The following is a 26,389-nucleotide window of genomic DNA, read 5'->3' as shown; positions in this document are numbered from 1 at the left end:
GGAATTTAAATGTAATTTGTTTTACAGCTCTGAAGCTTTTCTCCTTGCAAGACAGAGCTGCATCACAGTGCCGTTGGGTGGGAAGGGGAGTGGGATACAGAGAGCTGAGCAAGAGCACAGAAAAGTCTCTACTTTCAGAAAACTAGCTTTCAATAGGAAGGTTAGGAAGAACTTGTTACTTCTAGAATGAGAATTATCTTATATCTGGACAGGGCAGGAGGGTCTGCAGATGTGGTTGCTGCAAGACAGGGATTACAGAAAACCTGTACTGAGATTTCTGCTGTAATAACTGATAGAAATGGTTGATGGATGGAAGGTAGAGCTTCATCACTGGGCTCTGGTTCTTGAGACAAAAATAAAAATACAAACGTCTGCATTGCAAGTTCTAAAAAATGAAAAATGCAGGACTGTACCTGTGGAGGCCAAATATGGTGCAAGAAGACTCATCTTATTCCGCTGCCTCTAATAGGAGGTGGGAAAGTTGCTCAGGTTTTGTGTCTGTCCTGTCTGTGAAGAAAGCCCCAGCGGATCACTGTCAGTCAGCAGAATTCAACCCTTATGGAAAACTTCCCCAGTCCATTCTTGTTGGTTCAGTTTTTTTTTTATAATCTCATTGCAATACATGGCTTTACCTCTGTGCTTTTATAACTTTGATTAACAACCTCCAAGTTCCAGCACATTGGCTTCCCATCTAAATTGTACTTATGGTTTGTTGATATCCTCCATCATTTCTTCGTGCTTTAGATTAAGATTTTAGATGTGTTTTAAGAAGTAGCTGGGCATCAAATGAGCTGTAGTTACTGTCCCTGTGTTCTCTTAGTCCACGGTGAGTACAGAGCAATTAAACATGCCTGAAACTTCTATGCTGAGCCAAGTGCAGAATGATGTAGTTGAGCTTTAGTTTAAGATTTGATTTTAAGCTTTATTACGTGAACCAAGGTAACTCTGGTGAATTATTACTGCATCTCAGCTGATGTTTGGTAATTTGTTGTGATGTGATACTGGGGCTGCATATCCCAAGCCTCCAAGTTGTGAAGCAGAATGCTGCACATTGTTTAACCCAACTGTAATCCCTGTGTCTCGGGGCAATTCTTTTGTAATCCCATACTGTGCTCAAACGAAAAATAAGTTATTCTCATGTTCCTTCTGATATTACTTCTGTGGTGAGGCAATGGATAACATCTGCCTCACTGGCATGCCATGTCATTTCACAAATAATGGGTAAAGCATCAGCAGAGAACCTCCCACGAGCAGAGCTGGGATAGTTCCCATTGCACTCATTGTGCAGGGGTGGTCCTTCTGCTCCGAGTCCTGGAGCTTGTCAGCACTCCATTCCTGATGCAGTGACACGGCCTCATTAAGGAAATGCATCTTGAAGGAATGTTGGATAAGATGGGCTGTGCGAGCCAGACAGCCACTTCCTGAGCTGGAAAAAGAGCCAGCTGTTAATTAGTTGATTAGGGAAATGGTGTTGGGAGTTGCCTGGGAAAGGGAGCGTCAGTCTGAGCAGCCTGGTTCTGACTCTCCCATGCTAAAGATGGGTGATTAGTACTGAGGTGATGTGAGGATGAAACATAGGAAAAAGTCATGTTGGTGGGGAAAAAACTTGTGCCTGGACTGAGAACCCTGCTTCATGCAAGACACTGGCTACATTCCTCATGGAACACAACCCCTTGCAAGGAGCACAGGTTCCCTTGAGCAACTTGATCTCTGCAGAGGAACTTCAGGGCATAGGGAGCAAAGAGAGAAGTTTAAGAGACCTGTGGTGGGCAGCAGGCTCTTCTGTGATGGCTATATTCCCCAGGTATTACGTTTTCTGGGCTGGAAGAAGTAGGACTATGGAGTCCTACAGAAAGGAGTCAGTGGAGAAGGGCCATACACACATTAGAGATCACTTTCACAGCTTTTAGAGGAAAAAACAGCAAGTTGTGGGATGTGGTTATTTCTCACAGTCTTTAACATAGGTATTTCCAGTGCTTTGGCTCAAGGATGCAGCATCAGCTGGAAAAGTTGATCCTTCTGTGAAGTTTGTCAGAGGAATACAGGACGAAATCTGTACAAAAGAAGAAACATTTTGGAGCTGATCTATACAGGACCCTCTGACAATTCCCATGAAATCTCTAGCCTGTCGCTTAAATCTTTTCTACTCCCATGGTTACTTGGGAGTATAATGGTGAAGAATGTATCACAGATTATTATGCTGATGTGCACACTGAAATGTAAATTATACCATAAAAGGGAGAATGAGTTTTGCCTAATCATCATTTCATTTTGTGCTGGTGCACAGATGCCTCAGACTGGGGGCTGAACAGAGCTTTTGGGCTCTGTTCAGCCCAGAAGTAAATACAGATTTGCTTTGCCTGAGTTTGTGCCTTCCCTGGTATTGAACACATTCTGAACTTGCAGTAAGTTTCTAGTCCAACCTCCACCCAAAAATATTTTTAGCTTTAGTAAGGCAAAATTAGATGTAAATCATAGATCATCTGAAAGCTAACCAAGCTTGAATGAAGGTTTATGAACCCTCATTAAAAACGAAAAGGTGATGATGAGCCAGGCTGAGCTTTGAGTCTGAAGCAATGCAAGATTCGGAGCTCGGAGTCTTTTCAGAACGGCTTGGAGAGCCTTGCATAAATGTTCTGAGAAATCAAACAAGTATTCAGCATCTCATTCTGCACCATCCACTTGGCCTACCCAAATGAGCTTTTGGAAAGCACTTGAAAAGCAGTCTGGCACTTCCTCCCTTTTAACAGATGAACTGAAATTTTTTGAAAACAGCAAAAAGTGAGGGGTGAGGGGAAAAAAAAAAAAAAAGGAGAAGAAAAATAAAAGTCCCAAACCTTGGCCTGGAGGTTTTTCCTTTAATCAATATTATTATGCAATGCATAAAATTATGGGCTGAACTGCCTTTAATACAAAGAGTTTGGCTGGATTTGCAGAGGGATGCTGAAACCCTGAGCTGCCCCCTAGATCACAGATCTCCTTGAATAAAGCAGAAAAGAGAACATTTGCAGTTGGGCTAGGACATTCCAGCATTGATGGTTCACCTTGGAGTCAGCGTATATTTACTTGCCTTTACTGAATGGTGATCATGAGATCTCTGTGGTCTAATGGCCTACTGAAGGTGCTTGGACTCATTTTCAGGAAGGTCTCTTGGTGTAAATAAGATTTCAAGCCTTTTTGCTGTTCTCAAACCTATCGGGGAGAAATCTGTTTGGTGCTGTGCCCACGTAACCTCCTTGGAGCCAGCAAGGAACATAACCCTTGCAACACACAGTCTAAATGTGTATGTGAATAGAGTTTTCCATAGCAACTTGTTGCCCCATACATGTTATTGTACCTAATGAAACTACCTTCTCTGGTAGGATGAAATCTCATGTATGCATGTATGTTTTGGGTGTTTCTGATTTTTAAACCTCGGTTTAACCCTACAGTAATCCCCTACCATATCACTGTCACGACGGGCACAGAGTATGACTCCAGCACCGACAGCAGAGTGTTCATCATCATCATGGGTCCTCAGAAAGTGCGGACTGAGAGGCTGTGGCTGGATCTCCCTGAAGGAAAAGATGAGTTTGCAGATGGCTCCGTGGAGAAATTCTCTGTTTGGGGCCTGGATGTTGGGGAAATCAAAAAAGTGGAGGTAATTTGTGACTGCGTTGCGGGCACAGGAGGGCACCTGGGACACATGGCCAAGGAAACAACAGTTTCCTGTGGCACTCAGTGAAGGAGAGGCACTGGGGTCTGAAATGAATGTAGGTGGGAAAGTGCTAATGCGATTACATGTGCATCCATCCCTGAAAATAAGTATCCTTATGTCTGGCAAATCCGAAATCCTCAGGAGGTAGAAGATAATGTTGAAGTAGGGGAAGTTGCAGCATGTCACAGTTTAGTACCATCTCTGGCACTGTTTTTTCTTAGTCAAGCCTTGTTACTGACAGCTGCACTGCAGGTTCCAGGATGCAGCTTTCCGTCAGTCTTTTTCTGACTTGATTCCTACAGTACTTCCAGTTGGGTTTCATAAATTGCCTGCAGTGAGAAACGCATCTTGTGTAATTTTCCAGCTAAACATGAAAATTGTTTTCAGAGCTTGGAGGACCCAGGCTTAGAGAAGACAATTAATCATTGCTCATAAGTAATGCGCACAAATAGATATCAGTACAGGAGCCATTCTTTCTGCTGTGGCCCAGGGAGACAGAATTTGCATAGACTCTCCATCACTGAGCCAAAACCTTACATGAATCTTCCAGACCGTTGCTGTGTATCATTCACCTTTCATATGGCATTCCATCTCCTGAACACCTGCCCCAGCCCCTGAGTCCTGAAACATAGAGCATCGTAAGATGTCATGAGCCTCTTTCCTTTTCCTTTCCTTTCCTTTCCTTTCCTTTCCTTTCCTTTCCTTTCCTTTCCTTTCCTTTCCTTTCCTTTCCTTTCCTTTCCTTTCCTTTCCTTTCCTTTCCTTTCCTTTCCTTGCCTTGCCTTGCCTTGCCTTGCCTTGCCTTGCCTTGCCTTGCCTTGCCTTGCCTTGCCTTGCCTTGCCTTGCCTTGCCTTGCCTTGCCTTGCCTTGCCTTGCCTTGCCTTGCCTTGCCTTGCCTTGCCTTGCCTTGCCTTGCCCCTTCCCTTCTCCCTTCCTTTCCCCTTCCCTTCCCCCTTCCCTTCTCCCTTCCCTTTCCTTTCACCTTTTCCTCTCCTCTCCTCTCCTCTCCTCTCCTCTCCTCTCCTCTCCTCTCCTCTCCTCTCCTCTCCTCTCCTCTCCTCTCCTCTCCTCTCCTCTCCTCTCCTCTCCTCTCCTCTCCACCCTAATCCTAACCCTAACCTCAGCCCCAGCCCCAGCCCTAGCCCTAGCCCTAGCCCCCCCTTTTTTTATACCTGAGTTATGATAAACATCCTTTTGTGTGTGTCTGCTTATGTATTCAAAAGAATAAGTGTGAAAGAGATACAAAGAGAGAAATCCCAATTAAAAATCTTTGCAGTTGTGCACCCAGTTGTAGCAGCTGATAGATTGAAGCAATCCCATTCGTTTTCATTCAGGCAATGAATTCTGGCACGCTGAGAAATGCCCATGCTACTTTTGAGTTCATTATCAAGACATTTTCTTAATTCACTCCAAGTGCGTGGTTATTATGGATGCTAAAGGCATTTTTTATCTGGCCATCTCTCATTCAAAGTTGGAAAGTGAAGCAAGTATAGAAATTCTTCTTTTCTAGACTGTATGCATGTGGAAGCAGCCTCGTCAGCCCAGCTCAGACAGGCAGGAAAAAGCCTACATAATAGCTCTGTGTCAGAGAGGGAAGAGAGCTGTCTGGGAAAAACAATATGCTTGTAAGCAGATAGTGAGTGGGGAGGAAGGAACAGAGAGTAGAAGATAACGGCGGACACTTGGAAATAGAGGAAAGCAAAGGAAAATGAATAATTTCACAAGGGTTACAAATGGGAAAGAAGAGAAAACTTTGCAAATGAAATGCAGAGTTAGTAAAACAAATGAAATCGCTTTGAGGATGGATAGCACTCTTATGGACCCTTTCACCACTAACCTCCTTGATTCCACCAGTCTGCTGTCTTGTTTATTTTGTTGTTTTTCCCTTTTTGTTTGTCACCCTCAGGCTTGTGACTGGAAGTCACCCACACCGGGTTCTGTGCTTTCCTTCCTGCAGTACCCTGTGCTTGGAAGGTCCCCTGTTCACCCACATCTCAGTGATGGCATCTCTGTGCCTGTATGCCTTGGTTGCCATGGAGCCAGTCCGTATTTTACTCGTAGAAAATTGCAGTGTTCAGGGCCATTGCAGAAAATTGCTAGTTATCTACTTGGGGAGAGTGAGGAACAATTCATTCTCAGATTTGGCATTTGTCTGCTTCTGGAAGATGGCAAGAGGTTCTGAATATGTTACCAAGTGCAAATAGCTTAGCAGGAGGATTTCTTTTCCAGAAGCCCTCCATATAACCCAGGCAACAGACTAGCAGGATTGTAAGATTTGCAGCATGATGCCACTTTTAGACTGGCATTATTCTCCTGCGGCAAAAACACTATTGTGGAAGCAGAAACAGTGGAACATGAACAAATTTGAAAGGGTCTCATTTGTACCTGTCTTGTAAATTTACAGTTATAATATTTACTATTGCTGCACTTTTAAAAGACACGCTGACATGAAAATACGCAATAGGAATTATTGGGTACACACACTTCACAGCGTGTTCTTAAAATCAGTTTTAATATTTCTTTTGATGAACAAAAGCGTCTTTGTTCCTAGATTACTGCAGCTGCAGAGAGGTGCCTTCTAAAAACGTCCTGCATTGAGCTGTATGTTTTTAAACCAGTTCTGGTTTACCAGAGCCATTCAACCACAGGCATAAAGTAAAGCCAAGGAGACAGGAGTGTTAAAAGTCCAGTTCCCTGCTGAATACAGACCTGGTCCTGGAAGACCACGAGGTCTTCCTTACAAAATCAGCAGGAAAACCCATATTTTGGCACTTTTCCCATTTGTCTACCTTTGTATTATTTGTCCCCTGATGTGTTTGTGAGCTGCTCAGTGCAAATGGTGCCTTAGCTGTGATAGTCTGAAGTACCCATCAGTCCCCCAGACACACTAGGAATGAATTAAAAAGATTTTCAAAGCAGACTACGGCTTTGCCTGCCGTGGAAATGCTGTCTCTCCAACTCAAATTGTTTTTATATTGATATGTACATTCAATCTATGCTGCTGGGGGACATGGCTTCAGACTCACTGCATTGGCATGGCCAGTCTGAAGCTTTGCTTGCAATTGAAAGTTGAACTCAGCCATTTATTCTTATCAGACTTGAATACAAATTCAGAAACGAGCTGATGAACTCTAATGCTCTACTCTACAAATCCAGCCATAAGGATGACTCAGCATTGAATGAATTTGTCCCAGACTTTACAGTGTTATTCTATGAGACCATGGAAATCTGCCTGCATGCATCCAAGAGAACCCAGAGAGCAGAATGCCTTGTTCTTTCCCTTCACTGATACCAAGGGAGTTAAGTGTTGCTGTGAATATCTGGTCATAGCCATGTCTTGGAACAATGCATGAGGAGATGGCTGTAATAAAGCCCAAAGAGCAGCAGACTGTTATCATCAGGACCCTCCATAAAGCTGAGCCATTGATGTGAACCTTCCTCACCACCTCACCAACACCATTCTGTGACACGTCTGAAGAGGCATTGCAGAGATCTCAGGGCTGTGGGTGTGAGGAAGGACTGCCATGCTGACAGAGAGGGAATGGGAATGTGTTGTATTCCAATTCACCTCACACCCCTGAAATCTGAGAATTAATGCGTCCATTGTATACTTGAAATTTCCCTGGTGGTTAACTCTAATTTTCTGCAGCTGCATAGACGTTAGTATAGTAATAATGTTCCTAATAGCAGTGATAGCTGAGACAGATAAAAAAAGATTACTCGTTTTGGGCAAAAAAAGACGTGATCAATACATTACTCTAGATGAACTTGTTATAAAAAACTGTTTCCTGAGCAACTCTAAGTATCACAATTTATTTTTTTTTAATGAAAGCTAAAGACCTCATTTTCCCAGTAATGGTATAAACAACACTTTCTCTGAAAATAATGAGCTGTAGGTAGGTCTTTTATCCAACCTTTCATGTACAGATAGTTCATTGGAGCGACTGAAAGAATTTCTTACAGCACCTAACACAAATAATCATCCCTGTAAGTCTGCATGGAAGTAAGGATGAATTTCCTGCATCTTGTAAGAGAGACATGCAGAGCTTGTGAAGCTCCTGCTCTTCAGGATGGGATGGTGTGCTGTTAAGCATGGAGGAAGTGATCTTTGCAAATCAACTGGCAACAGCTTCTTCTGTTGGCCCCTCAATACAAACACAGAGGTTATATAATATAAGGAAATAGAAACAGCCTGATGCACACACATACTTAAATCAAGGAGCTATGGATTTGTGAGGCAAGAATTCCTTGAACAATACGAATAATACATGCAGGTGTTTGTCTAGATAGATTCTCCATCTTGGCTGTGAAGCTTTAGATCGACACTTCTAAGTGTTGCTACAGCAACTGAAGGGTTTGGAAGGATGGAGAAATGTTCAGAGATCAGCAGTGGGTACTGGTCAGTGGGGCAGAAGTAGTAAGAGGGTGATGTGTTTTTGTGTAGGTCAGTGCACTCCACCAACTTCACGGTCCTTTTGCTTACATTTGGGGATAGCATCATCCTGCCTTCCTTCATGAGAGGCAGGAGATGACCAAGCTTCCCTGCCCAAATCAGTTACCATGCACACTGATGTGTTGCCTGTTGAGCAGAAAGGGCACAAAGGTTTCGCAGCTCATCTCTTCCCCTGTGAAAGTGGTTTGCATGAAAGTGTACATAGTCAGTACTCATCAGAGACCAAAGATAGCAATTCACAGCTCTCCTCTAAGAAATTCCCAGTAATCAGCATGTGTTTTCTCTCTGACTCTCAAAGGTGGGACACGATGGTGCCACCCCTGAGAGCTGCTGGCTGATGGAAGAGCTCACCATTGTCGTGCCCACCAAAGGTGTCATGTACAATTTTGTCTGTAAATGCTGGCTGGCCAGAGACAAAGGTGATGGTCTCACCTCACGAGTCCTCAACATCCTGGATGCGGACTGTGTCAACGTTGGCATCAAGGTAAGACCTCGGCTCATCCTGTGCCTTCAACATGGAGCTAAGCTGGTATAGGTCATGCATCAGTAGTTCTTATGCTTTGATTTCTGCTTGTGGTTTGAGATTTTTATTTGAAGAGGGAGATATTATAATCTCCACATCCTGCGGCTACACATCCACTTTTCTAACCTGGAGTTTGAAAACATTGATTTGGTTAAAAAGTAATAATAATCGGGAGCTGTTGAAATGTGTAGGCATTTGTAAGTTCGATCTTTCAAATGATTAAAAGATTAAAGTTGAACAAACAATGTAAAAAAATATACAGTATTTCCATTCAAATGTATGGAATTTGATGTGAGGTGTGCTGTGCCATATTTCAACTGGGTACAAATTGGAAAGCTGAGCTAAGTTGAATTCTAGAGTAAGATTTATAATAGAAATGCCAATCTGGATGAATGGGACAATAATACTCGAATTAATGCTTGTATGTCAATTTCGAATACCTATAGTTGTATTTCTGTGTACAGTGAGGTTACGCTTTTGAAGGACATTAATTTTTCTTTGTGCTGCTCTTGATCCCCAAGCTAAATATTTTCTCCTGAAATAGTTAGTTCCCCAGACACACAAAAGCATGCAAACATATCTAACAACTGCAAAGAATTTAACAAATCAGAGCAGGTTTCAGCAGTAGAAATCCCCTAAGAAGGGAAATAAACTCCTTCAGATGAATGCTAAGGTTAAAACATAATTGCTTCAAAACTTCACTTTGCTTGTTCAACCTCCTGGATAAAGTTTGAAAACTCTTGTCAGTGATCTGACGATTTGCCTGTAGATTGAGATGGATGCTAATGAGGATTTTTGTTCAGCCTCCCTTTAAAAGCCTGGTGCTGAATATTTTTTTTTTCATAAGCATGCCACAAATAGACACATCTAAATAACATTTTTTTTCTGTGATGTTGGGCCAGAAACTTGCTGAAAGGTTTGAAGAAAATCAGGAGAGATGTTTGAGATATGAAATCAGAAGTGCACATCCGACTTTCTGATCGGTCTCCTACTAGAGGGGATTTTGGACTGCTCCTCCATATATTGATGTAGTTAGAAATTGAGTTACTATGTTTTTCTTCTTCTTTTTTTTTTTTTTTTTCTTTTTTAATAGAGTTCAAAGAAGACTAAAACCTTTATTAGCTTCAGGAAAGTTCATGCTGTTTTATTTTGCTTTCGCTTGACTCTTCTACAGCCATATGTACCCATTTCAATTTAATTTTCTTCTTGGCTTGATATTTCTCCTTGTTTTAAATTCAGTATTTCCCTTCCCAAACATAGAGAAAATAGTTAGTATCCATCAAAGTCATTAAAAACCCCTAATGTACTTGTAAAAGAGTTTTTCTTCTCCCACTTACAGCAAATAAGATGCTCTACTATGATTTAAATTTGTGGATGAATAAAAGATAGACGAGATGCTGAAGTCTGAATGAACATAAAAAATAAATTCTTCTGTGATATTATTCCTTTGCATTTTTGATTTATGTGGCATCTACAATTCAGGCCAATAAAACATGCATGACAGAACACTGTTTGAAATATGTTCTGTTGGGGTTATTTCATTTTATTCTTTCTCCTCTCAAATCCAGAGGTCTGGTTATCACAGGTACAGTCTTGGAAGCATCTAAATGGCCCAGAAGTCTTACAGCCATTGACAACTACTGGGACTTGCATGCTTTTGAAATATTTTATTCTGAATCTGATTATTCACATGTCAGGAGAAAAGAACAAAGTTAGGCTAATAAGGTGAAAATGATGCAGCATAGCTTTAAAGTAGGAGATCTGGGAACGCTCTCAGTTGGATGCAGCACTGTGTCTCCTTGGGAAATGAGGGAGCTGCCTTGTACCAAGTGCTTAGATGCATAGACTTTAACTTTGTTAACTGTGTTGGATGAAATGTCACCCAGATGGACACACCAAGCACTTGGGAGAAACATTTTGCAGTTCATCCCCACCATGCTCCAAGCACGTGCTCAATCATATTGGATGTCCCTTCCTCTTGGAGTGTATGTAGGCTGAGAAAATGCTAGATTATGTAGAGAGGGAGGTCCTGTATTAGGTTTCATTCTCTACTTTTTTACCTCCAAAAACTATACTACGGAGGAAATCCCAGAAACCATGTTATAAGCATTTCTTACAGAGAAGCAAAGCCTGGATAGCCTTTTGCCCTGGGTTTTCCATGGGTCAAGGACAGATCTTTGAATGAGATCTCATTGTTTGAAACCTTCCACAGATCCTATATGAAGTCACAGTTGTGACTGGAGACATCGAAAGCGGCGGTACCGATGCTGGTATTTTCATGACTGTCTTTGGATCCAATGGGAACACTGAGGAGATGCAGCTGGATAAAAATGGAGACAGGTACGGTAACTTTGTCAGTTTTGTTGCTGAGCAGTGGCGTGATGACATAGTCCAGCATCAGGTCAAGAAGTATTTGAGGCTTTGATCATGCTCCTACTGAAACTCATTGATTTCATTGATCTTGAACTCAGGAGTCTTTTAAGAGTTACTGCTATGTATTTAGCAGAGTGGAGAAAAAAGGCGCTCTGTATACCTGGGGAGATAATCCTGTGGCCATTTGCAGGAGTATTTTTTAACCTCAGCAGCCTTAAGAGAGAAACACTGCAAGCAGAAAGATGAGTGGTGAAGTCCTTCATTAAACCCAAGAGAAACTGTGCATGTTTCAGGAAAACCACAGATTCAATTTCTGTAAAACACATCTTTTATGCAAAGTAATTTAATCTAAACATTATTTAATGGCTGTGATGGGAAACCATTAGTGATTGCATAATTAAGGAAAGACTAACCAATATGCCTGTGCCTGTCTTGTGAAGGTGCTGACTCCAATCCTTCTGCTCCACCTTCCTTAGCTGGCCAGATGTGAGACAGCTTGCATCCTATAGCAGCACGAGGGCTGTCAAAGTCTGGGCTAACGGGCTATGAAGCTTCTTGGCTTTGGATCTGTGCCACACTGCTGCAATCACCCCATTTAGGAACCAGGGCTGCCTCGTCTGCAGCTGGTATGAAGGGGACATGTGATGACATCTGCCTGAGCAGATGTGGCCTTGGTGTGCAGAGAGATGGAAATAGGATGCGAGATGCATGGAATGCCACACTGAGCACTCTGATTTTGTTAAAAAGGTGAAATCTCATGTTTTTCTGCAGCAGGAACAGCTAACAAATGCTGTAACCCAAGTTTGACGCCAGCACTTCTGCAAGCCAAAAATCCCACATGCTACCCATCCATTTCCTAAAGCTTTCCTGTTCCTAACACCTCCTTCAGCACAGAAAGCTTTGGCATGCACAAAGACACGCATGGCACTAACCATCTTTTAGAGGCAGGCTTTGTTATGCTTAAATTTAATTAGCTGATGACCTCTGAGCTTGATGTTCCCAGCAAAGCAGAATGTCGTGAGCACTGGAGCCTTTGGCTAGATGGTTTGAGCACAGCTTGCTGAGGTGATGCTGGACTCTTCCCAGCCTCCAAGCAATGCAGATCCTCCACTGCAGTGTTGGGTACCACACATAAGGCTCAAAGCATGGAGGTATTTGCTGAGGGGATGACATAGCAGAGCGGGTGTCTGGGCAAGTGTGCTTGAATCCTTTGTGTGTTTAGCTAGCAACAAGTCTTGTTTGCTCTGAGACCAATGCAGCAGAGATGCTACTGATGGAAATCTCTGTGGGAAGCCAGAGGTCGTCGTGCTGCTCCCCACCAAAGACATCCAACACGCAGGGCACTGCATTGGTTAGCAACATGTCCCAGAACCACTGACATCCCCTTCCAAGACCCCAGGCAATCAATCCCATGCTCATCTGTCTGCCATTTTTTTAAGCCTAGGTAGGAAAATAAACCATGACTGCTCATTCTTAGAAGCAAAGCAGAGTTCACATCGGGGTTCATCAGCCACAGCTCTCCTAAGGCACTGAGGCAGCTGCAGCCCCTGCAGTTTTGCTCTTCATAGCCAGGCAAGCAACATCCATAAACTATGTGGCCTATAAAAAAATAACATATTTATCTGTATGAGTGAAGTGGTGAAAGGATGTAAGGATATGAAAGGATATGAGGATATGAAAGGATATGAGGATATGAAAACTCAACAGAAGTGTGCCACACAGTTTGTGAGATGTTTTTGTCCTGGTGTATCTTCTACTGGAATAAAACAAAAAAAAAGATGATAGAAACTCCTGGTATAAATAAGAAGGGCATGTAAAAAAATATTAATTACTATGCTTATATTCCCAGGATATTGATATCTGGTGTTCTGTAGGGAGGTACTGATGCATCTCTTACCAAATGGGTAAAAGGCACTTCATCTTCACGGGGACCATGTAGTGCCGAGTCACTCACAGCAGCTTAGTGCATTATGAAGAGCTGTCTGCCTAACCTGTCACAGATTTAAAGCAATTTTAGCTACATTACTGTTATTGCCAAGACCTCCGGGCAATAGAAATATTTATAAGTGCAGACATGGTAGGAAAGCTTAATGAAATCCCTCAGATAAATGCTTCAGTGTCCTAGAAAAGGCAAGGTGCCAGACAGTTCCACTTGGTACTTCTTTCCTTCTCATCTTTGTTTTCTGGGGGGAAGTTCTGTTCATGTTCATATAAATTCAGGATAGAAAAATGCTATTGGATCGCTTGCTTTGTCCCCTTAGAAATTGTTTCCATCTCATGTAATGAGTTCTAGGAAGTAACAGGTGAGTATCAGACTTACAGAGAGGTCAATTTCTTATTTTTGCAGCTTTCTAAGTAACAGTGATTGCACTGAAAACCAGTGACAGGACCACAGGATGATTCAGGTTGGAAGGGTCACACGTTTTTCTGACACAGAAATAGAAATCAGTCCAATCCAGGCACAAAAGCCCATTCTCTTTCTCATGGTGAAAAGGGCTGTCCTGATATCCAGTACCACACAAAGACAAATAATAGAGGGGAGTTTTTTTAAGAGCTAACACAGCCTTTAATAACTATGAACTGGGACCAGAACACCCTGTCCAAATGCCTCTGGGAGTGGAGGGGAAGCAGTGCTGGATGAAAACTGAGAGGCTCGAGCCAAGCCCTATTGCTAACATCTGCAGCCATGTGGCTCAGATAATGGTGTGAGGATAATCACATTCACGCTGCAGGGTGTAATCTGAGCAGGGGTTGCTAAAAGAATGCTTTTTCTTTGTGCTTTGGCACTGTACAGCAGTAGGTGGCTGAGTACGGTGCCAGGGACAAGATAGCATCATTCTGGCTTATCTGTATTATGGTAGTGCCTACATCTTGCAGAGCTCTCCCCAGATTGCTCAGATGATTCAGGTCCCACTTTGTTGCTTGCTCATAAAGAGATTTTTTTTCTTTTTGCAAATGTGGACCTCAACACAATTCAACAAGTGGCCATGCTGGTGCTGGATAAATCCCTGTATGTGGCTGCCCTGTTCCTAGCAAGGGGTGGATTTCCATCTGCATGCTTGCAGCAAGTCTGCCAGAGTATTTGGGGCAAAGCTGGTGGATTCATTTATTCTAAACCAAGCACTACTAAGCCTGAAGCAACACAGGCACTGGAGCAAGGGTTTCTTCTTGGCATCATTGATGTTACAAGGGAGGTAAAGTAGTGGCAGTCCTGGCCAGTATGATGTCTTCTTCAGGAAGCATATGTTAGCTGCTTTCCCCCTTTTCCTTCTTTCTGCTGATTGCTATGGATGAGCAGTTCCTACACCTCCTGGTGCCTGTATATAGCAGCCAAGCATAGGGTAAGATGTTTGAAGCAGCATTATAAAAAACCCACCTCAGTTCTCAGCAGAGATGAGGCTGGTTTCAAATCCAGATTCAGGAGTGGGTGTGGGATGGTCAGTTTGAGCCCCTTTCTAACACCATTTTGTCTTCAGTTACTAAATGTGGGCTTTGGGCTGGCTAGCAATCACGTGGCTGTATTTAGCTGAGCCGCAGTTACTGTCTATCACCACAGCAAATGCAAAGTTATGTGATGCATCTTAGCAAAAGAAGATTAAGAACAATTGCTTTGCCTTCCAATAGGGATGGGCTAAAGGCAGGCATGTGGGCAGCTGCCAGGGGGAAGGTGATGTGCAGAAACCTGATTGCTCTGGTTGCAATCAGAATGGTAATGCACGCTGCAGGCTGCCTGGAACTGCTCCAGGTACCTCATATGGGCTTGATTTTCCGGGGGAGGAGGAATTCCTGTCAGATCTGGGCCAAGACAGCTTGCCAAAAACACAGTAGCTAGTGATCGCAGGGCAGGAGAGCTCAAGTCCCACAAAACACGCTCATAAACTTTCAGTGCAAGGCTGTTGGCAAAGCATGAGCTGCATGAGGAGCGAGGTGAGATGACGTGGTGAGACAGCAGGAAACCTCCTTGGTCTTTCAATCCCTGCAGATTTGAGCGAGGCCAAGAGGACAGCTTCATCATGGAAATTGCCGATATCGCACCCCTGAGGAAGATGAGGATCAGGACAGATGCGAAGGGGATGCGCCCAGACTGGTTCCTGGAGAGGGTAATGTGCTCTGCATCACGCACTGCTGTGCATCCTGCTTGTGCTAAGCCTCCCCATGCTTGAGAAAGAGGAGAAAGGCAGTGAGCACTCGTCCAGATAATCCATCCTCTCAAGCAAAGCCTCATTTCCCTGCCTTTCTCTTTATCTAGTATGCAGGCAGATTTCTTTCTTTTCCTGCTAGTACAAGGAAAACGTCATTTTCTTCCTGAGTTTTGAATACAGTATGTAAAATGGCTCCAACTGCTTCTGTTGATTGTATTTTTCCCTGGTGTCCTATCTTGCTAAAAGGCACTATGCTTGCCTTAATCTTCCCTACCCAGCCACCAGCTCCTTGTGAACAGCACTTTTGTTTGGGTGTACAGCATAGTTTCTTTGCTGTGGGCCTGATCATTGTATTTCTAGGGTAGAGATAGGGTGGCATGCCAATTCCACATCATTAGATGTCATTGAAGAAGGAGAGCATCTCTGCCAAGCTCATTTTGCCTGCTGTTTCTGGAGATATCCTGCTGGATTTCTACAACTTAGCTTCTCAATAAGAACAGGGAAAGACCCAATGGTTCAAGGCACGACCTCAGCTCCTTTCTACTAGTCCAAAGCTATCCTCCATTTCCCCGTAAATACTGTGTTTCTAAACACTGATCCTAGGCAGCCACTATTTTCCAGTCCAGTGATGAGCCGCTGTTCACCTGCCATGGTCTACAAAGCTTCACTGTACTGCCCTGCTTTCTTAAACTTGAGCACTAACACTTTTAGCTTTCTCACAGCAGCTCTTCTGCTGCTTTCCAAAGCATTAGACCTTCAGCATATGTCTTCCAAATGGATGCCACAGACACACGATTTTTCTCCCTGTGCCTGAGGAGTAACTCAGTCTGCTCTCTGCTTTGATTCAGTCATCATGGTCAATCTCTCTTTGCCACTTCCCCTATAACTTCCCCTGAGTTTTATAGATTGTAATCATATAAAATGAACTCCTCTCAAGCTTATTCATGCAGATGCATTCCAGGTTTCGCAGCCATGAATTAGCAATAGCTCAAAAAGCAGGTAGCATATCCCCATGTTCCTCTCACCAGCTTTATCCAGCCATTCTAACACACAACCTGCTGGACCATCCCACCCACAGCAAGTCTTTCCCAGAGATGTGGGCAAAAGGAGCCCTCACTTGGACACAGCTGATGGATTTATAGCCCTCGTGTCTCTACAGAAGCAACAGGTGGGCCATAAATGCCACTCCTTGGGAAAAAAGATTTTATAGGCTTTGAAAGCTGCACCCGTAGTTTCTGTTTTCCTTGGAGAAACAGAGGATCTCCTAGTGATGCAATATATCCACATCCTAGTGGTATGCAGAGAACGTTATTTGTTAGCTTTCACTTCCACCTTCCCTGCAAAGGTAAACACAGCATTTGCATTGCAGGCAGTGGAGCTGGGATGGGATTGCTACGGTGAAGGGGAGGAAGGATTTGTGTTCTCTGATTTGTATTCCAGCCTTGAAAACTTATGTCGCTTGGTGTGACATGAAAACTTATCTGAGCCCATTTCCATTTCTGTCAAAAGTGCATATTAAAGCTGCATAATGAAATACTTGTGGGGGTAGTGCTAAACTCTCAGACAGATGGTTCACAGTTAGTGCTAACTAGCACAATGAAATGAGAAGCTAGATTAAGCTATCAACCCCCTAATTAACTGTTTGTTGCTTCATTTATTTACAAAATATTCTCGGTGTCATTCTTCTATTAAAATAACAATAAATGACCTTTTAAATTCCCTTTACTCTTTTTGTACAATGTTTGCTGGCCATAACTTACACTACTTTTAGTTTACCAGGAATGCAAGTGCGTAAATACCAATTAAAATGCATCAATTATCAATGATGTTTCATACTGCCAAAAGATTCAATTTATGAGCAGGGAGCAGTCTCTCTCTTTTTTTTTTTTTTTTCCTATCTAGATTAAATACATTGATATTTCATTCAGAATCACAGTAAAGCAATGCACTTGGAAGACAAGGACTCAAACGGCACCAAAAATGGCAAGAGGGTTTCAATGCTGAAGCTTAACAGTGAGAGGGGAAAAAAAAATTGGTCAGTGATGCAGTAGGGTAGAGTGAATACTATTGGTTATTCTATTATTGCTACAGCTAGGTGTATCTGTTTGCCCCTGTACAGCATTTTATAGATGTGGTGTCCCACTTTGCAAACAGAAAACCCTTTTGTCCAAATGTGGTTGAATTCAACCCAAACGGTTGAATTCTACAGAGCTGGTTCCCTAGGAATTTTAATGCTACTTCATGCCGTCAAAGCCAGGGAGATAAGAAGCTGCCTTAATGAAACTCTAATTGCATTGCATTCAAACAAATAATCCTGGATATGGGACTTTGTCTCGATCCTTTTTCCTTTATTTGAAGGAGCTTAAGAGAATTCGAGACAATGCATTATAGCTGAAGCTGATTGTCACTCTTTGCCACAGTGCAGAGTCTTTTTGTTTTAGTTAGAAGACCATGATATTAAGTGAAACCAATGACACGCAACAAAACCATAACAAAAAGTGTGGCTGATTCTTTAGAGGTGAAATCAAGAACGTGCTTGTTTTGGCATTAGTAGAGGGTAAATCCCTGGGGAGCTTGTTTGGTACTGCAGCTTGGAGAAAGCTGTCTGGAGGTAAATCAGATGAATGGACATGTCAGACCTTCCTGTTACCACTGTAGATGTCCCTGTTTATTGCAGCTGGGTTGGGCTAGATGAATGTAATGTTTTCTTCCAACTCAAACCATACTATGATTCCACGATACACAGTGTACTATTAATTTTGAGCTGGCTTGAAGTTCCTGGCAGCTACAATATTTGCTGAGCTACAAAGAAAGTTATCAACATCTTATTCTTTAACACTGCTCCCACTTTTACTTTTCATTTTTATAGACATTCCACAGCCCATTTAAAATACATGTGTAATTAGTGATAATGTTTTGCCTTAAAAGCAGGCAGGATGTCCACAGTGAATATAGGTATCCTAAAAAATAACTTCTGTGCAGTGTGAAGAAGCAGTCTCATTTCTAAGCAGCATCTCAGTCTTCTGAGGAACAGACAGAAAGAAAAATCACCCCCAGCTCAGCTCTTTGAGATTACTTTTTTGATCCAAATCACAGCTCTGCATCTGTCTCTTCTTCCAAACTATCTAGGCCTCCTGTAATCAGCATGGAAGTTCACCTGAGAGAGGCAGAGATGCCTTGAATGACATAGAATCTCAGAGTGGTTGAGTTGGAAGAGACCATGAAGCCCATCCATTCCGACTCCCTTCCATAGGCTGGTATTGTGGTACCTGCTTAGCATCTGGGAATGGTCTCAAATTTCATCAGGGGTGATTCAGGTTGGATGTTAGGAAAAAACTCTTAGTGGTCAGGCTCTGGAATGGGCTGCACAAGGACGTGGTTGAGTCACTGTCCCTGGAGGTGTTCAAGAAGAGTTTAGATGTTGCACTAAGGAATATGGTTTAGTGGGACATATTGGTGATGGGTGGATGATCCTGGAGGTCTTTTCCATCACTGATGATTCTATGATATTATGATTCTATGATCAATCAGAGAGAAGACTCCAGATGAGTGTCCTGCCCACAGAGCCGTGCAACATACAAATAGCATCGCTACTGCTTCAGCTTCAGCACATCCACTTCCATCTTTAAAATCATTCCTTATAATCTGGAGCAGTGTCTTCTTTTGAACTGCTGAAGGCTCCAGCTCAGCTCAGTTGGGGTCAACAGAGGGGCATAGTCTGAGACACTGCTGTTTGAGGACAGAATCTCAGAGGTGGGTGGTGAAAGGGCATGAAGCCAGGTGTGCAGGTTAAAGAAGGAAAGCTCCTGATTGGATGTAAAGAGGGAAATCTTCACATCAAGAGTTGTCCAGCTCTGTGATGTGGGAAATCTCTACACTTGCAGGTTTTTAAAACTCATCTATGTATGGCTCCCACTTGGAGCATGAAGTGGGACTAAACACCACCATGAATCTCTTTTAACTTAATTCACCACAATTTCTTGATTCTTCCTTCCTAATATCACGTCACACTTCTCAGACACATCTGAGCTCTTATTTCCATGACCTTAGCAGAGATGTGCATTGTTTGTTTGCTGATGCACTGCTTCAGTTGAGTATGGTCTTTGTGTTTTTGCTAGGCAGTAACACAAATGCTAGCCTGCAGCCCTATCTTCTCCCTTCCCTCCAACCCCCCCATTTAGTGGCAGTGCATTCCCAGCTTCTTGCTGTAGGCAAATGCAACACCTTCTTCTCGATAGACTGATGCTCTGCTGACACCCATTTAAAACTGGGAAAAGCTCAAATGAACATGGAAAGGTGGGTATTTTATTTGCTATTTATTGGAGTAACTCTCTTTCCTGTTCTATTCTCTATTTCAGGTTCTTATTCTGTTCTTAACACCAGGGCATCTGAGATCCTTCTACTGATACATGAGGCAGTATGAGTAATATCTGTTGCATGTTGCTTGTTCTGTCACTTTTTCACAGAGGGAAAAACATGCGAAGCCTTAAATTCTGCTGGCCTAATTTGTCTTGTGTTTCTTGTTCAGGGTTGGTCTGCATTTTTCTGCAATGATTACTGCGGGTTTGCGCAGAAGAGATGAGCAAAAGAAAGATAATATGTACTCCAGGAGAACGAATATGTTTTTTAATAATTCTTCTTTCCTTCTTCCTCTGCATTAATACCACACAGGCATCCAGAAAATATCTGACTTTCCTAGAAAACAGCTTTGTCCGTGTCAGAAGAGCACATTTTTTCCTATACTTTACCCCATGCATGAGAAAGTCCAATATTATGATGACTGTTTCCCTTGATGCTCAACACAGCAAATATTGTCTGTAGGGGAGAGCTCAGTTGATCCCCAAAGAGCTGATTGCATATTTTCAATCTATGACCAAACTCTACCCATGTTATACCATGCTGTGCACTTCATAAGTTTAATATCTGCCCTCCTTCAAACTGTATCTGATGCTTTTTCCTTGACATTGTCTCTTTGCAGATAGTCATGAGGAATCTGACTAGTCAGGAAGTGGCCACATTTACATATGGTGATTGGCTGTCAAAGGTGAAAAATGCCAAGGGAAGTCTTGTGTGCGAGATGCCAGCCATGATAAATGATGAGCAGATGATGGAGGACACAACTTACACTATTCAAGTTAAAACCAGTGATATTGGAGGTATGTCCATGGTTGATATTTAATGACTTTTCTAGTACGAAGTTCGATTTCTAGCAATGGAAAACATCTCATAAATAATTTGAAATTATGTGAAAAAAGCATAATCTAGCTCTACTGTGATGCAATTCAGCCATTTTGGCTATCTGCTCATCATCAGTGTTATTCTATAGGATCCATTCTTATCTAAGCAGTGGGCATGAAATATTTAGACACAAAGCCTATACTTGACTGCTCACTACTTCCTCTGAGGAAATCTTAACCATAATCTATTTTCAGACAATGCTGAGGTGGTCAGGAGCCTCCTTATCCTTTTAGGTCAGGTCCATTGATTACATGGAATTGACAAATAGATTAATGTCAACCCAGGAGCTTGTGGGCTCTGGGTTTTTGCTGGCACCATCTGCTTTGTCCAAAGAGGAGAGCAATCATTCACTCTCCTGTTTTGAGACCATTTATTTCAAGCAGTGAAATAACATGCATATAGAAAAGGTAAAATCTGCGTGGCTTCAAGAGCCAAGAAATGGGATTTCTATGTCATTTCTTGGGATTGTTGCCTCTTTCCATGATGACTTCTGTCAGGTTGCTGAATGAAAGCTGCAGCCACATACACAACTGCCTCCTGCCAGACTGAGGCACATCACACATCCTCTCACCCTGGCTTTGTCTAAAATATGCACTCTGTAAGGGGATGCTGCCACACCAGTGCTCATATCAGCCACTGGTCTCTACCTGTCTCTGTTTTCACTTTTATTTTTTGATTTACCAAAAGTAATTTATGCAGCTTCTGAGGTTTGAATGGAGAATATCAAAATTCTCCTGGCAAAGTGTCTTAGTGCTGCCTCACCGTTTTTCATCTCTCTGCCTGCTGTTCGTCTGAAAAACTCAGTGAAATACTAAAGACAGAAGAGAGATTTGTTTATCTGTCTGGCAATCCACCTGATATAATGGCAGAGCTTTCTATGACCTTTTTATGAAATTCAGGCCTATCTCACAAAGGCGATAGAAATGAAAACGAGAGGAGAATGGGAGATGACAGCGACAGGAGACAGTTCTGCCCTTCTCATTGAATGAGAGATGAAGGGTATTAATGATGAAGCATTTTATTTCATTATGAGCAGTGACAACCAGTAGGAAGGAGCAGATTACAGAGAGGTTTCAGAGAGTCTGTTTGTGATTAGATCATACAGAGCACTGACATCATGCTGAACTTTATCCAGCTTATCTAAAGAGGGGACAAGTCATGAACCATCTCTCCTCTTTCATCTTTGTGTATTCCATGATTACTCCTGGTTGAACCAATTGAGGAAAAAGACCTTTTATCCTTGACGATTAGTGTAAACATGTTATATCATCTCCTGCCACACTATATATTGCCTAGGGACAGCACTGCTCCACTGTGAATAGAACCAACCATGTTTATTCCTAGGTATAATGGTTTTCTCTGGAATAGCTTTCAACTTTCCCATCCATCAGAGACGGTGAAAAAAAAGAAAACATGATTTGTCTCATTTATTTGTCATTCCAGAAATTATACTCATGGTCTTAACTCCTTCTAGGCTGAATTCTGCATGGCCAAACCTTGCAGGAGTGGTTTCCTAACCAGTGGGCTGCAGCATTCTCTAGAGCATCCCTCTCCCTCATTTTTTTATCAGGTTCAGACAGGATCAAGACTGGTAAGCTAGTCTAGTGGATTAAGTTAGAGAAAATGAATCCCACCAAAATTGTCGTACAGCAGTCATTTCTTCCCCATCATACACACAATAGCAGTCCCATTTCATTTTTTCCTTTAAAAAAAAATTGGGCTACAGTTTTCAGAAGTAATTCAGCTTGGATGTTTTTATAGCATTCAGAATGGTGGAAGAGAAAAAGCTCCTCCTGCAAGTAGGCAGACTTCTCTCTTTCAAAGTTCAAAGGCCACCAGCTGTCACTCAGATGGCAGCTCTCAGAATACATACAGAAAAAGGAAGAACTCATTGCATCAGACACATCCCAAGTCAAATGGAGAATCTGTGGTTTAAAACAAGACCTGGATTTACTTTCCATCTTGTAAGGCATGTAAAGAACAAGATCATTTTCTTCAAGATGTGACCCACAGACGTGTCTGCAATGGATTCAGAACACATGATGGTGCTTTCTGTTATAAAAAAATAGACCTTTGCCTTTTGATTTCAGTCTACACAGCTTTTCTGTGTTCTATATGCAAGCATCGTATACATGGTAATGCAGTAAAGATTGAGAAAGAATAAACATTGCTTTCACATTTTCCAAGAATTAACGAAGCAAGAGGTTTTTATCTCTGCTGCTAAAAGATTAATTAGTAACTTGTCAGCTCAGCTACAGCCTACAAATTACATAATTTAATACAGTTGTTGTCAGTTCCAAGTGCTGTATCCAAGTCTCTGTTAAGACAAAAGAAGGACATTCTTTGGTCTCAGAAGGCTATGACTCAAATCCCCTTTGGTCAAAAATGATGCAGCTGTTCAATAGTAAAATCCTAGATACTCTTATTGGAAGAGGCCTTATGCAACTTTCTCCTCCATGAGCTATTGCCAGCATTAGGTCAGATTGGCCAGTGTGAATCTTGGACGCTTCCAATATGGTGCTGCCATGACCTCCCCAGGCACCAGTTCCAGACCCAAACAATTTTACCAAGAAAGGTTCTTTTTTTCTAATGTCCAACCATCACCTCCACAGCTCCAACCTGTGGCTGTGGCTCTTTGGGGTGTCTGACATATATATACCCAGCACGTGACCCTGTAATCTCTATCATGTGATATGGGTATGATGTGGCTCCAGGTTGGATGTGGCTCTGGGCAGCTAGGTCTAGAGGTCGGTGACCCTGCACATAGCAGGGGGGTTGAAACTAGATGAGCATTGTGGTCCTTTTCAACCCAGGCCATTCTATGATTCTATCACTCCCTATATGTACTCACAGGTGTCCTTGCTCACTCATGACAGCTCATCTCCCCTGACGGCCATGTGCCCCAGCACCTTTCCATTTTGGCAAACATCTGATAGTCTCTCCCTGTAGTCCCTGCAGCCCCCTTGACCCGAAGATTCAAAATGGCACGATGGTTCAAGTAGAGACTGCTCAGTGCTTATCAAGGAGCATAAGGTGTTCCGTCCAGCTGCTCGTCACGCTTCTCCTAATGTAGCCCAATATGTGGCTTGCGTTGAACACTAAAAGCTCACTGTCAGATCAAGTTTGTACTGAGTACGAATGTTGCTGCTGTAACTTCTGGATCCTCTTAAACTTCCCAACCCCTTCAATGCAGAGCTTATTCTACCCCAGATGCAGAACTTTGCATTTCTCCTTGCTGAACTTCATGAGATCTCTGCTTGCCCAGTCCTCAAGCTTCTCAGTGTCGATCTAGGTTGGAGTTCTGACATTCTGCGTGCTGCTCACTCCCTCAGATTTAACATTACCTGCAAATCTAATGAGGATGCTTTGTCATTTTTTAGGGTGATGACAATGAAGTTCAGTGATGCTGAGTCATCTGACAGCTAAGACCTGTGCAACAGCACGGCCTTCATCCCTTCATTTAACACTTTTCTTACTGTTCCTAAGAGTACCTAGCAGTTTCCTGGGTTTAAAAAGAAAAAAAAAAACCAAACAACAAAACAACAAAACGGGATGGTCTGGGGAGAGGAGACAGACCCAAATAGGTGAATTGATTCAGCAGTTTCTGTTGTTTTCTTTTCTGTCTTCTGCTAATTGCCTGCAAGAGGAATGTCACTGCATGAGGCCTCCGTAAGGTTCTTTTTGCCTGGAAGTTTTTGCTAAGAAACAGTTGATTCTGTGCTTTTTGAGATCTTGCATTAATTGGAAGCCTCTTCCATGTAAGGAAACGGAATTTAGTTTGCTTTGTTCCTCACCTCAGCAAGCTTTAGGGTCATAAAAGGTGCTGCCAGATGGACCTCCTTAATCCCTGATCCTTTCTCTTCCTTCCTAAGCCCTTCCCAGGGAACTGCTGAAAATTAACCCCAGTTTAACATACATAGGCAATTTTTCTTTACCTTTTCTCTGTATAAGTCCTTTCCTCCTCCTTCTTCTTTTTTTTTTTTTTTCTATTTTTTTCCCCTTCTATTAGTATTTTTTCAGTCCTATAGGAAAAGCGGTGATTTTTTCCTAACTTATATATTCATGTAATTATTCTGAGGAAGAGATGGATTTCCCTGCAAGTTCTGAGTCCCCCTGACTTTGTCTCTGCACAGTGTTTTGAATGGAGCTATGGGAAATACCGTCTGTGAGCCCAAAGTGGATTTATGACACTGCTGCATAAGGAATGGCTTGGCAGGCACTTAGGAGTTCTCAAAGCAGGGATATCCAACCAAGGGCAGCAGATGATGAGTTTCTCTGAAAGCCAGATTTGGGTTTGATGATCTCATTTTTGTTTGTCAAAATTCAAGAGCCTCAATTCTGACAGAGAAATGAATATCTGCCCATGTGGATTCAAATTTCTCTCTGTGAATCTGCTTTCTTGTATGGGCATCACAAAATAAAAGGAAATAGGATGATAGTTTATGGTTTTGGTCCTTCACCGAAATTTTTGTAAGTTCATTATATGTGATGGTGTAGCCTTGAACTCTCAAAAAGTCAAAAAAATTGACTACATATCTCTTTTCTTCTGCAACATGTGTGGACAGTAGTGGACATGAATTACAGTATCAGGTAATGAAGACTGACTTAGAAGTGCATCTTTTCCAAGCGCATACGTGAGGAGGCATGGAGTGTTGGTGGGTCCAGCAGTCATGTGAAAAAAAAAGCATTTTTTTTTTCCTTTGATTCAACTTGAAGACTATTTTGAGAAACGGGAGCATAGAAAGAAGGCTTGTGGGAAAGGGAGAACGGCTGCAGGATGAGACAGCATTTTAGCTGTTAATCTGTATTTTGCTTTCAAATCCATTAGGAGCAAATATTCATGTTGATAACAGCACGATGTCCATACCTTGAATGCAAGTCAAAGTATTTCAGCTGTGTTTGTGTTCCAGCCACCTTCAATGTTTCTGTTTCTGGGCATTTGGAGGTTGGTTCCAGGAGGTTGATATGGTAGGGCATCTCGTGACCACATGCCTTGCTGTCTGTTGCAGGAGCTGGCACTGATGCCAACGTGTCCTTGATTCTGTTTGGGGAGAACGGAGACAGTGGGACCCTTGCTCTGAAGGAATCCAACAAGTCTAACAAGTTTGAGAGGAACCAGATGGATGAATTCAACTTCCCTGACATGCTGAGCCTGGGAGATCTCTGCAAAGTGCGAATATGGCATGACAACAAAGGTCAGGGTGGTGAGGTGTGGGGTTCTAAGGGACAACCACTGGTACAACCCACCAGGAGGGCAGATCCCTCTGTGGCCATGGGGCAGGTTGAGGACAATTCCCAGCTCTGTTGCAGACCGAGTAACCCAAGGGTCATACTGGGACCTTGTGGCCCAGTTTGCCTAGACACCCTCCCTTTGTGCAGGAGATTCAGTGGGCTGATGGTTGGATTTGATGAGTTTAGTGGCCTTTTCCAGTCTTAATGCTTCTAAGAAAGGGAATGGTGGTGATGGGCTGATGACTGGATTTCATGATCACAGTTGTCTTTTCCAACCTTAATGATCCTATGATTCTATGATTGTGTCCTTGTGTGTTGCCATATGTTCTGCTCTAACGTGCCCCCAGTTCAGCAGTGCTGCAGCTCAGACAGTGATATCTCCTCTGAAGCACAGGCATACCAGCACAGCAGCTCTACTAATGAAATAGTTTTGTCACAGGCCACTCTGGCACCTTCCTAGCAATTTAATCAACCTGACACGGACACCCAGGGTAATGCAGCCTGGCGTAGGATGGTGAGCTGTATAAGATGGAAATGAAGATCTGTGTCTGTCTTTATTAAAATCAGTGCACCACGCAGAGGGTGTGCAGAGTCCTGCTGAGAGATGCTGACCCTGCTGCTGGATACCCTAACTGGTTTCATAAGCAGCAGCAGCAGTGCTCGGTACTGCTGTCACAGTCATTTGTGCTGTTATTCAGGTCCCAGAGACTGCATCTTGTAACAAGCACAC

General features: G+C 42.7%; 1 protein-coding gene across 1 annotated transcript in view; it reads left to right on the top strand.

The window, feature by feature from the left end:
• Positions 1-26,389, top strand: part of LOXHD1 (lipoxygenase homology PLAT domains 1) — a 126,362-nt gene that overhangs the window by 84,345 nt on the left and 15,628 nt on the right. The window contains exons 32-37 of the mRNA XM_090131116.1: positions 3,432-3,640; positions 8,450-8,635; positions 10,887-11,014; positions 15,030-15,147; positions 20,168-20,345; positions 25,437-25,622. Coding sequence (XP_089987242.1) covers positions 3,432-3,640; positions 8,450-8,635; positions 10,887-11,014; positions 15,030-15,147; positions 20,168-20,345; positions 25,437-25,622 — 1,005 coding nt within the window. The remainder of the gene's footprint in view (positions 1-3,431; positions 3,641-8,449; positions 8,636-10,886; positions 11,015-15,029; positions 15,148-20,167; positions 20,346-25,436; positions 25,623-26,389) is intronic.

Source organism: Phasianus colchicus, chromosome Z (genome assembly GCF_987193195.1).
Source record: "Phasianus colchicus chromosome Z, bPhaCol1.hap1.1, whole genome shotgun sequence".
Classification (NCBI taxonomy): domain Eukaryota; kingdom Metazoa; phylum Chordata; class Aves; order Galliformes; family Phasianidae; genus Phasianus; species Phasianus colchicus.
Note: the sequence above shows the minus strand (reverse complement) of the source record. Positions and strands in the feature narration are given on the sequence as shown.